Raw genomic sequence first — 15,784 nt, 5'->3', positions numbered from 1 at the left:
TTGGATAGATGAGATGGTGGGTAAAGTAGGGTGGACACTGGATGGTTGGATGGATACATTGGTCTATTAATGCTGGATGCTACATGGATGTTGGATGGATGGAAGACAAATGGATAGATGAGAAGGTGGATAAATTGGTGGACCTGGGGAATAACCTGGGCTAAGCTGTGTTCTTTCTTATCTCCAGTTCCAACCAGAGGAGCCTGCGGAGTCAGAACCAAGCAGAGGCCAAGACTCACTAACTGACCAGAAGCAGGCAGACTCGGTAGTTGGGTCATGGGCATGGGCACATAGGGAGGGAAGTCGGGTTGGAGGTGGGCTGAGTTCCCCAGAAGAGCTCTGGGGTTATCCAGACCAAGGTTGGCCCTGCCACGGGGTCATCTCTATGTATGGCAGGGCCTTGAGAAGAGAGGCCCTGGAGAAGCTGGTCAGCAGACCCACCTTCTGGCATGGAGACATGGGTGGATGAATGATCCTGGGGTCAGAAGCCCAGGGCTCTGCTTCTCACTTGCTAGGCTGCCCTGAAAAGCAAATCATTCCCTGAGCAAATGTCGGTGGTTTGGCCCTGATGGTCTCTGAGGGGAAGGTCTTTCTGGTTCTGGAGGGCTGGGCCAGGCTGAGAGAAAGGGTAGTGCTTCCAGGAGCTGGAGTCAGAGAAGTTTTGAAGAGGCTGAGAAGGTGCCCACAGTCAGCTGGGTCTGGAGAGTCTCCAGCGTCCTGGAGGCGGGAGAGGCGTGTGCAGGGGACAGGGCCCATGGGACTGAGGCCTGGCTGGAGCTGGAGCACAGCTATGCCCCGCCCCTCCCCGCACCCGGAAACACACTGTTCTCATCACCCGCAGCCTCCAGAGAGGTGAGGCCACAGCTGAGGGCTGGGCAGTGGGAGGCAGGGAAGAGCCAGACAGACTGTTCGGGGCTGTGTTTCCCTCGTCCTGCTATTCCTCTTGCCGCCTCCTGAAAAGCCAGGTGTGACAGGGGAGCATTTGTTGGGCAGCCTGGAGCCCTGCCCTAGTCAGTGCTGAGGGGATTCTATGATGAGGAAACAAGAGGCAGGGGAGACATCCCCGGTCACACAGTCAATGGCTGGACGCAAACGAGAACCCAGGGCTCGGGACCCCCACCCCTGCCCACATTGCTTCCTGGCTCTGCCCTGACTCCCTGCTTGGTCTCCCACAGCAAGCAGTGCTACCTGCTTGGTGGGCCAGTCTTCCCATCTGTGAAATGCAGAGGGGACAGGGGACTCTGATCACTAAAGGCGCTCCCAGCCCTCATGGGGGCTCTGACAACTTCACTCTTCCTCTTTCTGGGTTATTTCTTCACACTTCCTGGAGCCAGAGTTTGTGAACAAAGAGGAAATAGAAATACAGGGGTACCCTCTAGTCCCCATGAAATAGGCCCCTCTCGGCAACATGGAAAACTTCTCGATCCACCCCTGGACAGCCTCCACTGGACAGAATTGATACCTCATTCATTCATTCACTCACATACACTTAGTGAGCCCCTTCTGTGTGCGTGGGTGTGGTCAGAGGTTAGTTGGAGCACCACAATGGAATGGAGCTCAGTGTAGTGAGACAGTCCCATGCCATGTGGTCAGGGCTGTGATGGGGGATGTTAGCAGGGTGGGGGGCAGTCCTTCCCCCAAAACCCTCCTGGACCTCTGCTTTGATGCTTCAAGTTCTGCTTCCAGACAATCTGGATTCTGGAGAGTTGGGCCACCTGGGATCTGTCCTATCTTTGCCAGTAACCTGCTAGGTGACTTAGGGCAAGTCTCTCTGCTTTACTGGGGCCTTGGTTTCCCCAACAAGGATGACTCCAAAGGTGGAGCATTTGGGAGTTCTGCCAGAGGTGTCTGTAGAAGTCTGGGACTCATTCCTTTCACTTAAGCTGGGGTCACAAACCTAACGCCCTGAAGGCCAGGCAGCTAACGAAGGTGAAAGAGTGAGGACTGGGGGCACTTGTGTGACCCCTTGGCTCTAGATGGTGTTGTCATGGGGAAGATGGGCCCAGAGTTTCCACATCTTTGGATATTTCAAAAGAGACTGGAAATATGTATTTATACGTCAAATTTCTTGACTGTTTAACATTGGAAGCTAGTGCAAAATAATCTGCAAACACTATGTGGGCAGAACAGTCATCTGTGGTCCACCCTCCCCTCCTGCTGACAGCCTGTGGTTGGACTTTAGGGTGTTGAGGTGCACATCTCCAAGGGTGCTGAGCCCTAGGAGCCCTGTCAGTCAAACACAACATAGGTGGCCACATTAACACTCTTTCCTGACAGCTCTGGGAGGGGAGGAAGATGGGAACCCTGGGACTTTGCGATGGGCATGGCAGAATGGGCAGGGGTGGCTGTGGCCAGAGATGCCCCCATCCCACCAAAGGGACCTGGGGCCAACAATGGACCCTGTTTGACAGGCAGACAAGAGGCCAGCAGAGGGCAAGGCTGAGAGCCCACTCAAGGGCCGACTGGTGACCTCATGGCGGATGCCCGGGGACCGGCCCACGCTGTTCAATCCGTACCTGCTGTCTCTGGGGGTCCTCAGGTGGCAAAGGGTAGGCTGGCTCCAGCGGGGGCTGGAGGGGCAAGGGTGGACAGAGAGGGGGAGGGAAGGGAGGAGGCTGGCTTTAGGTAAAGAAGAGAGAATGGGGGATAAGCAGGGATTTGGAGCCCCCACATGAAAGGAGAGGGGGAAGCAGAGCTCCTAGGCTCCCCTGCTGTCTACCAAGGGGTGGGTTTTCCCATCTCCAGGGTAGGGATGGGGGCTGTTTTCGGTTTTCAGAGTGAGGGTGATTGAATAATCTAACAGCTGAAAGCCTCCAATCAGCAACTTCTCACCAGCCCTGGGCCAAGGGGAGCCAGGTGGGGGCGGGGTGGGGGGCTGCGATGGGCTCTGGGATTGCCGAGTGTGTCTCAGCCTTAGGCCTGAGCCAGTTTCACCAACAGCTGGCATTACATAACCCATCCCTGCCCAGAGAGGACTGGAAACGCTCAGGCCTCAGGGTGGGGTTTTCTCAAGGGCAGTGGGGGGAGGCAGCTGCGGCTGGCTCCCTCTCACCCCCTTCACGGTGGGAGAGAAGGGGCCTAGCCATCTCCAGGGGCCACGAGCTGGCTCAGGGGGTCTCTTTTCTCAGTGACAGGCTGCCTTGATAACTGGGTTGCACATCTTAGAGAGAGCACGTCCCTCTACGGAGCTGATCTGCCGGAGGTCACACAGCTGGGGTGTAGATGAGCTGATTTTCCTCATTCCCACATGAGAGAAGGGTTGCAGTCCAACTCTCTGAGCCTTGGTTGCCACATCTGTCTATTGGGGAAAAAAATCTATGGAGACTCTCAGGGCTGCAGGGAGAAATCAGGGAGAAATCAGGGAGAGGAGGACGCACAGACGTGGGAGGGAGGTCGTCCGAACACAAACTTTCCTGTTCACTTCATAATTTCCTTTATGCTGCTCTCTAGGGGATAAGGCACTGAGGGCGATTGGGCAAACATGGTTATCTGGGTAGGGTGGTACCTTCAAGCTTGGGCAGGAGTTACCTTATCAGACTAACCAAAGGTCACCAACACACAGCAGGTCTGGCAAGAGGGGGCAGGTAAGTCCTTGGTAGAGAAAAGGGGGAGAGAAGTGGGGAAAAGCACTCTGGGATAACAATGATGGTGATGGGGCCGGCCTGTGGCTCACTCGGGAGAGTGTGGTGCTGATAACACCAAGGCCACGGGTTTGGATCCCATATAGGGATGGCCGGTTTGCTCACTGGGAGAGCACGGTGCTGACAACACCAAGTCAAGGGTTAAGATCCCCTTACCGGTCATCTTTTAAAAAAAAAAAAAAAAAAATGATGGTGATGATAACCAGCAATTACTGTGTACCTACTATATGCCCAACTCCGTGTTCAGTGTGTGGCATGCTGACTGCCCATGACCCTCACCACCAGGGGCAGTTAGATTCATATTGTCAAGCTCAGAGAGGAAAAGTCACTTATTCCAGGTCACACAGGGGGCCAGGGCAGAGGTGAATTCAACCCTGCTCTGGTTGGCCTCAGAGCCACGTGTTTACAACCCACTCCCATCTCCCCACCCCCCACCCCCGCATCCTGTAGCCCTCTGAGTCTCCACAGACTTTCCCCATTAGACAGATGTGGCAACTGAGGCTTAGTGAGTTTGGCTGCAGCTGTTTTCTCATCTGGGAATGAGGAAAATCAGGAGCTAGGGATACAACTGCCAGTAGGGTCTCCCAGACAGTGACTCGGAGCAGCTTCAAACATCTTTCAGGCTGAACTAGTGAAGTTAGCTGATCGTCAAGTGCCAGAAAGCCTGGGCTTGGGTTCTGTCTCTGCCCCTAACTTGTGTGCTTTGGACTATTGTGGCCCTTCATGAACCTTACCTTATTCTCAATAGCGTAATTGTTTGAGACTGGATAACCCAAAGTTTGGTAGCTCTGGTCTTTGCTAGATTCATAACTCACTCCTGAGTCTCTGAGGCTGTGCCATCTAGGCCCTGCTGGGGTGAGTTGCGGTTCTTTCATTTGACTGATGTTTACTGAGGTGGTAATGTGGGCCGAGGCCCTGGATTGGCCTCCGAGATATAGACAAAAAAGTCCATCCCTGCCCACAAGGAACACAGTTAGGTGAGGATGCTGACATGTAACTGGTTAGAACAGTGTGGTCACCCCTTTAGTAGGGGAATGTACAGATGCAGGGAGCACTAGGCAAGGAGTCAGATGCAGCGAGCACTGGACAAGGAGCAGACATGGGGAGCACTGAGCAACAACAGATGTGGGGAGTACTGATCAAGGAGTCAGCTGGAGGGAGCACTGGGCAAGGAATCAGCTGAGGACACTGACTTCCTTTGGACTGAGACTTGAAGGGTGAGCAGGAATTTTGCAGGCAAACAAAATTTGAAGGGAGGAGGGAGAGAGAGAGAATGAGTGTATGAGAGTATGTGTGTGTTGGGGCACAGAAGACAGGAAGAGATGTATTCCAGAAACAGCAGAGAACATGTGCAGTCAGGAGGTACAGAGGACCTGGCTTATCCTGGGGATTTCCAGTAGTCCAGCGTTGTGTATCCCTAGCATGTCAAAAGTGCGTGAGGACAGAGGACGAGAGGCAAGTGCCAGATTATAATGGACACACTGCCTAGACCAGGATTGTAGAGCTAATCTATCAGCACTGGGAAAGTACTGAAGAAATTTCAGCAAGGGTGTGGTCTGGTCACTGGGTTGAGAGTACGAGAAGGAGAATCCCAGAGGCCAGGAAACCAGCAAGGAGGTTGGTGCTATTTGGTGCCCAGGCCACTGGGCCAGAACCCTGGTGGTAGGTGGGGTCTCTGTTCACTCCTTCTCGCAAGAACTGAATGCCTGAGTGAGGTGCTGGGATAGGGTGGGAAAACTACAGTTAGACGGACTTTGGTGGAGGGACTCCCAGAGGGAAATGCTGGGAAAGAACTTCAGCTTCCAGGGCCTCCATTCATTTATCCGCAAATAGGCATAGTACTTAAAAGAGCAATAATTTTTGAACTCCAAACTAAGATGGCAGAATAATCGAAATGGCAATTATTCCAAGTTCCCCTGTCCCTACTAAGGATAGCTAACTACGGATAAAGAGGTTGTTGTAAGTGCTTTACCTGAATTAACACTTAATCCTTACAGCAACCTCATAAGGCATTACCCCACTTTACAGAGAGTGAATCGAGGCAAAGAGAAGTTAAGAACCTTAAGGTAACACAGGGTTCGAATCACTATGCTACACAAGCTACCCCGTGCATTTAGCAACAGATTCCACCAAGGTCCCTCCTCCATCTGCAGGACTCAAACGAGCTCCTGCAAGATAAGAGCCTCTAACAAACCACCAAGTGTTCTGGGAGCATGAGCAAGGAGTGTAGGTCCTCACCCGACAACCCAAAGTTCCTAACCAAAAAAGACCCGCTTGTGAGTAGAGGTCATCTGGGCAAGGCTCTACCCTTGAAGAACTCACTTCGTGCACAGCTTCCTTCTAGGAATTCTGTCCCTTCTTATTGTGTGACCTTGGGCAAGTCGCCTCACCTCTCTGAATCTCCGTTTTCTCGGTAGTAAATGGGGATAAGGAGACCTCCCTCTGAGGTCTGTGGTGAGGATGAAGGTCACTCACACAGGTAAGGAGCGAGGCTCGGCGAGTGGCAACCGCTGAGTCGTTTGTACTGAGTGCTTTGCCCACGTCTTCATGCAACCCAGGCGCCAAGCCCTAGTGGACCCATCGCTCCGTCCGGCGGCTCGGGGCTGGGGCTGGGAGCCGTAGCCCGGGCGACGAGGGGGTCGCGGCCGACCGCCTGCAGCCCCCACGTCTGCGCCGCGGCCGGACAGAATCACCTACACGCCGGGCCTTTCCTTCCTCGCAGCGCGCCGGCGGCAGGAGCCGGCCCGCCCCGCCCTCCGCCCGCCCGGCCGCCCGCCCTCGAGCGCCCGTCCCGTCGCGCCGGCCCCGCCCCGGGCCTGTCCCGCGTTCCTATTGGCCTGCCCGCGGCCCCCGCCGCTGTTTGTCCCGGCTTCGCCGCCGCCCATTGGGCCGCCCGGGTCCTCCCAGGAAGTTTGAAAAAAAAAAAAAAAAAAAAAAGTTTTATGGGCGGATGGAAGGGGCCGGGGCAGCGCCGGGGAAGGGAAGGGTCGGAGGAGCGGCGGCGGGCGGCCGAGAGGGGCGGCGGCGGCGGGATCCCCGCGCCGCTGAGCCCGGCCCGAGGGCACCTCCCACCTTCCTGCCTCCTGCTCCCGCCGCCCCGGGGCGCCGCCATGACGGTGAGTGCCCCCCGGGGCAGCCCCCTGAGGCTGAGCCCGGCCGCCCCACTCCCGGGTAGCTCCCTCCGAACTTCCCGGAGGCGAGAAGAGATCTCGGCCGGGAGACAGGGCGACCCCAGCGGCGGGGGCCGGCCAGACCTGCCTCACCTCCGCCGCAGCCGCCTCCTCACCTTCCCTCACCGCGTCGCCCCCAGGAGCCCAGGCGACCCCGAGGAGGCGGGAACTCCCCGTCCTGGACACCCCGTCCTCCACTTTTGCAGCACCGGTTACGGTGGATTCGGGGTGACCTTATGCCACTTCCCACCAGCCCCCTCGGTGAAGACCTGATTCCCCCAAGCGGCCAGGGCTCCCAGGGCCGCGGGAGGAGCGGACATGGGCCTGGCCTGGGGCTGGGGTCTCTCCTGGAGCTGGGAAGAGGCGCTCCCTGGCTAGGCTGGGTCGCGCTGACTCGGGCCTGGGAAGGCTGGCCACCCGTGTGGGCGCTGGCCCGAGGATGGGTGGTGAGAAGGGGCCGGCCCGCCCCACCCCATGGTCGGGGAGCTCATCCTGGGACGTCTGAAATGGCGGGATACAATGTTCTCCGGGACTTGCCACTTCGGAGCGACGCTGGGGCCTTGGGTGGGGCAAGCCCGCGAGTGGGGGTGGGGACACGATGACAGCGGTTTGCCTTTCTCTTGGGGAATGAGCTCTACCCAAGCTCTATTAATACCTGTGCCATAATTATATTGAATCTCACAACTGAGTTCAATGTTCTCCCCATTTCACAGACTGATAAACTGAGGCTTAGGAGGGGCATTGGTGAATTGTCTGAGGTCACTCTGAGTGTAAGGGAAAGAGTAGCCCCTTTCCAGGTCAGTCAGGCCTCCTGACCATGATGTTCTGGAGGGGTGGAGCTGCTTCTGATATGGGCTAGTGCGGTAGGGAGGTTCTGACAGCTTGGCGGCCCTCCTGGGGTTGGGGGGAGGACAAGCAGGATGTGTGTGCACTTGCGCTGTACCCCTTCAAGTGAGTAGAGACCCCGATGCAGAGTGGGCTGGGCTACTGGGAGTGTGGCCCGCGGGGTTCCTGCCCTTGTGAGTGGGATGACCTGGCTGCTGCCTCCTGGACTTCCTCGCCTATGCATATCCTGCCACCTCCCTGCTGGCCCTTCCTGTCCTCAGCAGCCTCCCCTTCCCCATCAGGGAGCAGAGGGGGATGTGGGGGGAGGAGCTGAGTCAGTGTCCTGGGGCCAGGGGGAGCGAGGCTGCATTGCCTGCTGGGTGCTTGCCAGGTCCTGAATTGGGCGCTTTCACATTACCGGAGTTGATCCTTTGTGGTGATGACCCCATCACAGATGAGGAAACGGAGGGGTAGAGAGGTGAAGTAACATGTCCCAGGTGACGCAGTTGGTCCCTGGCTGAGCCAGAATTTGTATCCAGGTCTGTTCCACTTTTCTTTCCCGGGAGAGATAAGAAGTACATAGTTGCTTCTCCTGGGGCAGCCTGTGCTGAGCAAGCGGAAGTGTGTGGGGGGTGCTTGGAGGAGGGACAGCACATCCGTGATGGTGGGAGGAGGGCTTCCCGAGGAAGATGGTCTTCTGTAATTGTAGGATGTTGTCAGGTGAAGTTGGCCTGGGGAGGAGGGCAGAATGTTCTAGGGAGGCAGGAGCATGGCACGGGGGTGCAGCGTGGGGCCAAGCTGCTTGGTTGTGCCGGGGGACTGGAGAGAGCATAAAGGAGGGGCCTGGGAAGGAGGGCCTCAAGGTAGGGAAAGCAATTTGGGCTTTGGTTGGGGGCAATGGGGAGCCAAAAAAGGTTTCAGAACAAAGGGGAGGCTCGTGATCACTGTTAACAGCTGGTGATTCTGGGGCTGGGCCTGGAGTCAGGATGCCTTTCCACCCCCTTTTGCCTTAGCCCTGGTGCAGCTTTGCTCCTGGAGCTTCATTCCCCAGCCACTGCCGAGCATCAAATTATATACTTGTTCACTTGTTTACTGTCTGTCTCCTGAGATCCACCAGGGCAGGGGCCACAGCACTCATTCACAGCTGATTTCCTGGCCGAGAACAGTGCCTGGTGCTTCAAAAAAGAAATGTCTACAAACACTCCCTGAGCCCCCTGTCTGTGATGGGTGCCCGACTGTGAACTTTCTAGCCTAGCCTGTGAGGGATAAATGGCCTTGCAGATGCAACAGGGGTCTCGCCAAGGGCCGTGGGAAAGCAGCACAGAGGGCAGCTGGTGGTGCAGCATGTGGTATTGGGGAAGGGACCTCAGAGGTGGCAATTAAGCCAAGTCCTAAGGCATGAGTAGGGGCTTGCCTGGTCAGCAGAGAAGGAGGAAGCCTAGTATTTGAGGTGGAGGACACGGGCATGTGGGAAGGGCCCTGAGTCCTGGTGTGTGGGCATCATGAGGACTGTGTGGTGGTATAAACATGGGGCTCCTCGAAAAGGGGAGGCCAGGCTGCAAGAGTGGGTTGAGGTTTTTGTGCCATCTTGAGGCAGCTGGACTTTGTTTTGAATCCACCTGGAGCCATTCTGGGAGATTTTAGCAAGCTTGTGATACGAGGCCTTTTTGTTTGGGTCTCTCTGGCAGTGTGTGCATAGAGGGGGCTGTGTCCATGACCCAGGTGGGAGGCAGGGCTGACATTTGGCCAAGGTGTGTGGGGGGGCCTGTAAGAGCCTGTCAGTGCTCCTGAAAGGAAAAAGGAGAAACCAGACCTCCTGCAGGTAGAGGAGAGATGGCTGGGCCTGAGGAGCGGTGTGTGAAGGTGCCACGCAAGAGATTTAGGTTATTAGACCTTTGACCCTGGGCTCAGGTTCCCCTGCAAAAGGGTTTAAAAGTGTGTGATGGTGGTCTCCTCTCCCAAGGTTGCAGTGCCATGTCGTGGCAGTGAGTCTGTACTGGCCTCTGGAGGGTCACCAGGCTTCTCCGTGTATGGCACATTCAGTCTTCTCTGAAATCTGGGGGGAGGGCAGGATCCACTATCATTGGCCACATCAGGCAGCCAGGGCTCAGACAGGGGATATGACTTAGGGAAGTCACAGCGACTACACTTCCTGGGCAGGCCCAGGGGTCCCAGTCTGTCATTCTGGCTGGGGAGCCCTTGCTCAGCCACTTGAGCCCGTGGTCATCTCCCAGCTCTGGCCCAGGGTTGATTGGCTGTGTCCTCTGCTTGGCCCTCCCAGGGGCTCTCCCCTGGGTCTGCCTGGTGATGCCAGCTCCATGGGCCTAGGAAGCCTGGCTTCTCAGGGCCAGGATGGGAAGTGTGGGGGGGCTGCCCAAAAAGCACACTAACTTAGACAGGGAGGTAGAAGAGGATAGATATTTATTCAGCAAGTTTTCTCTGAGGCCTGCTGTGGCCAGGCCCAATGCCAAGCCCTGGGGCCCCAGAAGATCCCAGTCCAAAGGGAAGTGGAGCCAGATGTGGTCACCAGTCTTTAATCTTAGCTTGGGACCACTCTGGGCAGCCTCCATCACAAGTGGGAGACTGGTGGGCAGAATAGAGAGCAGACAGAACGAATACAGCCCCAGGGCTTCCCAGCTCAGAGCAGAGCCTGTATCCCTTCCCTTAGACAGGTATGCAGGGTGTCCTCTCGCTCAGACAGGTAGACAGGGATGCACCCACAGGGGAGGGACTGCCAGACTGCTGAGGTCCCCTGACATGGCTGTGGATGGTCTGGATATCCAGGCTGCTGACCCAAGTGTTCTCAGTCCACTTCCTTCATCTGAGGAGAAGGAAGGATAAGGGGCTCCTTGGGGATAAGCGGGGTGGGTCAGGAGAGGTGGCCAGGTCAGGTGGCTCTGGTTTCCAGCTGCCACTGTCACCACCCATCCCACTGAGCCATGACATCAACTCCCTCCATGCAATCAGACACCTTGGCCTGGGAAAGCCATGATGTAGGCACTGATAGGTGGGCTCAGAGCCATGGCAACAGGTGGCCGCCTCCTCCCTGCCCTCCATCCTGGCCCTCTCTGCTCTCCTCCCTGCCAGTAGGCAGGAGCTGATACTGCAGAGGGATTGGCACCTAGATGAGAGAGGTCTCCCTCAGGCAGGGAGGGTCTGGTGGTTGGCACCCACTAGATGCACATGGTTAGAAAAATGCCAGATGAGCATCTTCATCTAGGCTTGGGTGGGGGTTCCTAGCTCACAGGCCCCTTGGAACATGCTGCAGCTGGGAGCCCCCAGACCCCAGGGCTGTGTCCCCCTGGGTAGCACCCAGCAGGTAGGGCTTGCCAGGACTGAGGTGCCATCACCCTGGCCTTCCCAAAGAGATCGATGGGGGCCCAGAGGTTTCTGGCCCCAGCCTGGGACTGGCTCTACCTTTCAGGGTCTCCAGGAGATGAGGGATGGGCAAGACTGGTTGGGCAGATTGCAGAAGGGTCAGTGGGTTGGGAATGGGCAGGAGCATGAAGGTATTCTCCCGGTGGGCCACCTGGGCCTTGTCAGAGAAAGGAACTGGACTGTTCACTATGCCCTGCTGTTCTGGGCTGTTCTCCGAGCTCTCTAGGCATCTCTTTTTACAGGCCACGTTCTCTCAGTCCCCTCTCTCCCACTCTTGGGTGAGGAAGTTGGCCGATGGGAAGGGACCTGGACATCTGTGGTGTATGTGCCCTCCACCTGGCCCAGCCTTTTGGCTCTTAGAGAATGCCAGAAGTTGGAGAAAGGGGCCAAGGCTGCCTCAGTGGCTGGGGAGCCTGCTTGGATTTAGCCTGGGCTCTTCGTCCTCTCTGCTGGCTTCCCAGGACCTCATTCTTACAGGACTGGGGCAGGATGGGTGCAGCACCCCCTTCTCACCAACCCAGTTGGCTTCCTGCTGGGCCTGACTCATCTGCCTCTTCATCTCCCATAGCCCGATCTGCTCAACTTCAAGAAGGGATGGATGTCAATCTTGGACGAACCTGGAGAGGTAGGAGGGCTGAAGCCGGAGCGGAGGAGGTTGGCTTGTGCCACTGCTGGGGGCAGCCCAGGAGTGAGCTGCTTCCCTGGCCTGTTCAGCCTTCTGGAGACCCTGGCCTCAGGCGGGTGGGGGTGAGGTCCAACGTGAGGGCCAGAGTGAAAACTCTGGGGGTGGGGCATTTCTTATTCAGTTGGAAAGAGGGCCTGGGCTGCGGGGGTGGGAAGGGCAGAGGCTGCTGGTCCTCTCTGCCTGCTGGAGCAATCTGCAGTGTGTAAAAGTCACCAGGGGTCGAGGTCTGCTAGCCCTGCAAGCTTGTGCTCCATCCCCCACCCTCACCAAGAGCTATTGGCCCTCCCACCTCATGCTGACCCTGTCTGGGGATTCAAGGGTCTGGGGTGGAAGGGTTCATGGAGGTCATCTGGCCTGACACACACAGATTCCCAGCAGCTCATCCCTGGGGCTCAGAATATAGGCTCCAAAGGCTACCCAACCTGGGGCCCCATTGGCCAGGTCACAGCCTGCTCCTGGCTTCCATGGTCACATCTGTGACATGATCATAATGGAAAACTCTAGTTCTTTCCAGAGTGGATAACAAAGTCACAGAGATGAAGCACGTAAAAGGTCCCACACAGACCCTGGTACCTACTGTGGGTTCAGCTAATGACCCTTCCCTTCCTCTAATGTATCTGTCCTTAGAACCAGAAGGGACAGTGGCCATTTCACCAGCTGTTCCCTTCGGCTGCAAGTCTAGAGCCTGGGAGCTGGAGCTGGCTCCCTGCCCACCGGGCCTGGGGGGGACAACCCCCCAACCCTGCCCGGCATGCGCCTGTGGCTTGGGTCTGCATGCAGCCCACATGCCAGGGAGGGCTCAGAGCCAAAGGGAATCTCATTGTGTTTCCTGCCCACGTGTTTTATTCCCTCCAGCCCATAGCCTTCTGTACCCGCTGACTACTTGCCTGCCCATCCCTTAGTGGCTGCTCTCCAGGCTCACACAAGGCCTGGCACTCTGCCAGTGACCCCTTTCCGGCCTCCCCACCCAGGGTCCCCAGAGGGCAGAAGGATTATGGGCCCCACCCAGAACTGGCCATTACTCATCCTCTATCACAGGGTTTTGGAATGTCCAAGTTGGAAGGGCCCTGGGAGTTCAGCCAGCCCAGCCCCCTTGGTGCACATACAGGAGACAGGCCCACAAGGGTGTTGATCTCTTCCAGGCCTAGTGGCACCTTGGCAGACCCATGCCTAGAACTCGGGCACCTGAGGCCCATGGACCTCCATCCAGCTCCCATCTCAGACAGTCTTAGGCTAGGCCTGGAAGGGCCAAAGAAAGCATTTGGCATAGAGCCTCTGTTCTAGTTTACAGAGAGGCATTTGAGGTCCCAAGCAGCAACTCAGTCCACTCAGTGAGAGCAGACTGGTTCTAAGAGGGCTGGCCTCTTAAAACAGTACCCAACCACCTGGTGCCTGTCCCTATGCCAAGTGCCATAGAGACATACAAGGGAGGGTTTGCTACTTCTCACCTTACCAGAAGGCTTAGGGGCTTCTTAGTAACCCTACTTAACAGGTTAGAAGAGTGAGGCTCAGAGAAGTGGAGACATTTGCCTAAAGGCACCCAGCTAACGAGGGACCAGTTGCAACCTAGGTCTCTGGGATGCTAAAAATCCTGTTTCTCAGGGAAGGCAGTGTAGAAGTAGAAAGTGCCGTCCTTGCACACCCTTGAAAACTTATCATCTTCTGAGGAAAGAAAACTAAGTACTTGAAAGAACAGATAGCATGAACAGGGCTTGGTGATGTGGGGGGACCCTGGCAGTGCGCAGACCTCAACTAGCAGAAGCCCAGCAGTGGGCTGAGTGTGGCGTGTGTGATATCAGGCTGTTCTGGTTCTCCCACCCCTTTCCTATGTGTCCTGCCAACCTAACCCCGGCTGGAGCAAAGAGGCACTACAGAAAGCTGCCTGATCATAAACCACTGATATACAAATTGATACGTTCTCACACGTGCAATACAAGTGTAACCAACACGCAGATCAAGAAACAGACCGTGCCTTGTGCTCAGATACCTACCTGGGCCTCCTTCCAGTCCTACTCTCTGGGAGACCTTTTTCCTTGGCCACTATGGCAATCCAGGGATCATACGGAAAAAGACTTCTGAAGTACTTGCCTCACTTAGTCCCTGACTTGCTAGGCAAGTGACTTGACACAGGTCATGGCACCTCCTGATCTGCACTGGGGTTGGGGGGTGGGGGGTACTTGAGGAGCCTTGGCAATCTTCAGGAGGGGTCTGGGAGCATCACCAAATCAGAGAAGGACTCTGTATTAGTCTGATTCTGTTGCTTATAACGAAATACCTGGAACTGGGTGATTTATAAGACAACGAAATTTATTGCTCACAGTTTCTGAGACTGGGAAATCCAAAGTCCAGGGAACGCATCTGATGAGGGTCTTCTTTACTTGAGGCTTTACAGCAGTGCAGGTGTCTCACATGACAGAAAATGGTGGAACAGAAAGAGACTCTCACATGCTCTCCTTTTAAAGCCCTCAGAACCATGCCCCTGACCAGCATTTTTAATCCATTCACCACAGCATAGTCCTACAATCTAATCACCTCTTCAAGGCCCCATCTTTCAATTACATAATAGGATTTCCCACCCTCAACAGTTACGGTGGGGATTAAGCTTCTAATATATGAATTTGGGGGGACATAATTCAGTCAATCCACAGCAGACTCCAAAGGAAAGGGATAGTGTAGGTGTGGGGGAGAAGCCAACCCCTTCCACAGATGCTGCTCCTGAGGCTCAGAGAGGACATGGAGGAGCCAGGTTCAGGTCTCGGTTTTCTGACTGATCTGCTTTCCTGTCCCTACTGTGTGCAGAATGGTTGACCTGACAGCTGCCCAGGATACCTGCAGACTTGCATACACAGGTTCTTTGATTCTGCCCTCTCTGAGCCTCCCTCCCCTCACTCCCCACTGCCTCTGCTTCACAGTGGAAGAAGCACTGGTTTGTGCTGACCGATTCCAGCCTCAAGTACTACAGAGACTCTACCGCTGAGGAGGTGAGATGGTAGAGGGGAGGGCAGATCCATCTCCCTGTCTGGTGCTGATGGACCCCTGGAAGGGACTGGGATGGCCTGGCTGGGGGCAGCAGAGTGGGTTTTCTCAGGGCCTACATGGATCATGATGGGCCCTCCTGCTCCAGGCAGATGAGCTGGATGGCGAAATCGACCTGCGTTCCTGCACGGATGTCACTGAGTACGCAGTACAGCGCAACTATGGCTTCCAGATCCACGTGAGGCTCTGGGCAGCTGGGGGTGGGGGTCAGCATGCCTGGACGCCCCCCCAAGGAGGTGTCAGTGTGGATCATGGTTCACTATCAAGACTGGTCCCCATCACTCATTTGCCCAGAGACCCTGTCCTCAGAGCCAGTCAGAAGCTCTGGTGCCAACACTTAGCATATTGTATCTGGAGAAATCTTGCAGCCAGCAGGGCTCTTCCCAGGCTAGAGGAGGGGAGGTTTTGCACTCTCTGCTCACTGCAGACTCAAGACCTTAGACACCCTCCTGGGAAGGAAGGGCCACCCTCCCTAGGGTCCACAGTGGGGAGGGAGCCATGGGGCTGGCCATGTGGCAACCTACCTGTGGGGTGGACTTGCAGACCAAGGATGCTGTCTATACCTTGTCGGCCATGACCTCAGGCATCCGGCGGAACTGGATCGAGGCTCTGAGGAAAACTGTGCGTCCAACTTCAGCCCCAGATGTCACCAAGTATGTGCTTAGCTCTCTGGGGGCCTTGGGGGAGGCGCTTACCCCTGTACCCCTACGTGGGCTTCTGGACACTCACCTGAGGCCCCTGGACTATTCCTTCTGGGCCTCAGTTTCTCTATCAACAAAGTGAGGAGAAGGCAATGAGCAATCTTGACCTTTATTCAGAAATACACTGAGGATTTGAGGTTTGACCTGCCACTCCTTATATCCCCCCATATCCTGAAAGTGGGGAAAGGGGCCTTGGCTCTTTGGAGAAGATGCCTGTGTTAGGGAGAGGCATGGCCTAGGTATTCTGGCCTCTGTGCACACCTGTCCCAGGGTAGGGACCTCACTCCCTGGAAGCTGCTGTGGGTAGAGGGGCAGGGGGGCTGTTACCTGATGGCAGAGCCCCCATAC

At 56.1% G+C, this 15,784-nt stretch overlaps 1 protein-coding gene across 3 annotated transcripts in view; it reads left to right on the top strand.

Moving 5' to 3' along the window:
- The window catches only part of TRIOBP (TRIO and F-actin binding protein), a 59,428-nt gene that overhangs the window by 28,584 nt on the left and 15,060 nt on the right, over positions 1-15,784 (top strand). For 2 of the 3 annotated variants that reach the window (XM_063074857.1, XM_063074858.1), the window contains exons 1-5: positions 6,584-6,757; positions 11,583-11,639; positions 14,612-14,680; positions 14,824-14,913; positions 15,279-15,388. In XM_063074857.1, the coding sequence (XP_062930927.1) occupies positions 6,584-6,757; positions 11,583-11,639; positions 14,612-14,680; positions 14,824-14,913; positions 15,279-15,388 (500 nt within the window). Of the gene's footprint in view, positions 1-187; positions 266-2,411; positions 2,550-6,583; positions 6,758-11,582; positions 11,640-14,441; positions 14,446-14,573; positions 14,681-14,823; positions 14,914-15,278; positions 15,389-15,784 lie in introns of those variants that run through there. The other variant, XM_063074856.1, reaches the window with a different exon arrangement.

The sequence above is a fragment of the Cynocephalus volans genome, chromosome 12, assembly GCF_027409185.1.
Source record: "Cynocephalus volans isolate mCynVol1 chromosome 12, mCynVol1.pri, whole genome shotgun sequence".
Classification (NCBI taxonomy): Eukaryota; Metazoa; Chordata; class Mammalia; order Dermoptera; family Cynocephalidae; genus Cynocephalus; species Cynocephalus volans.
This window is presented reverse-complemented; position numbering and strand designations above follow the sequence as displayed.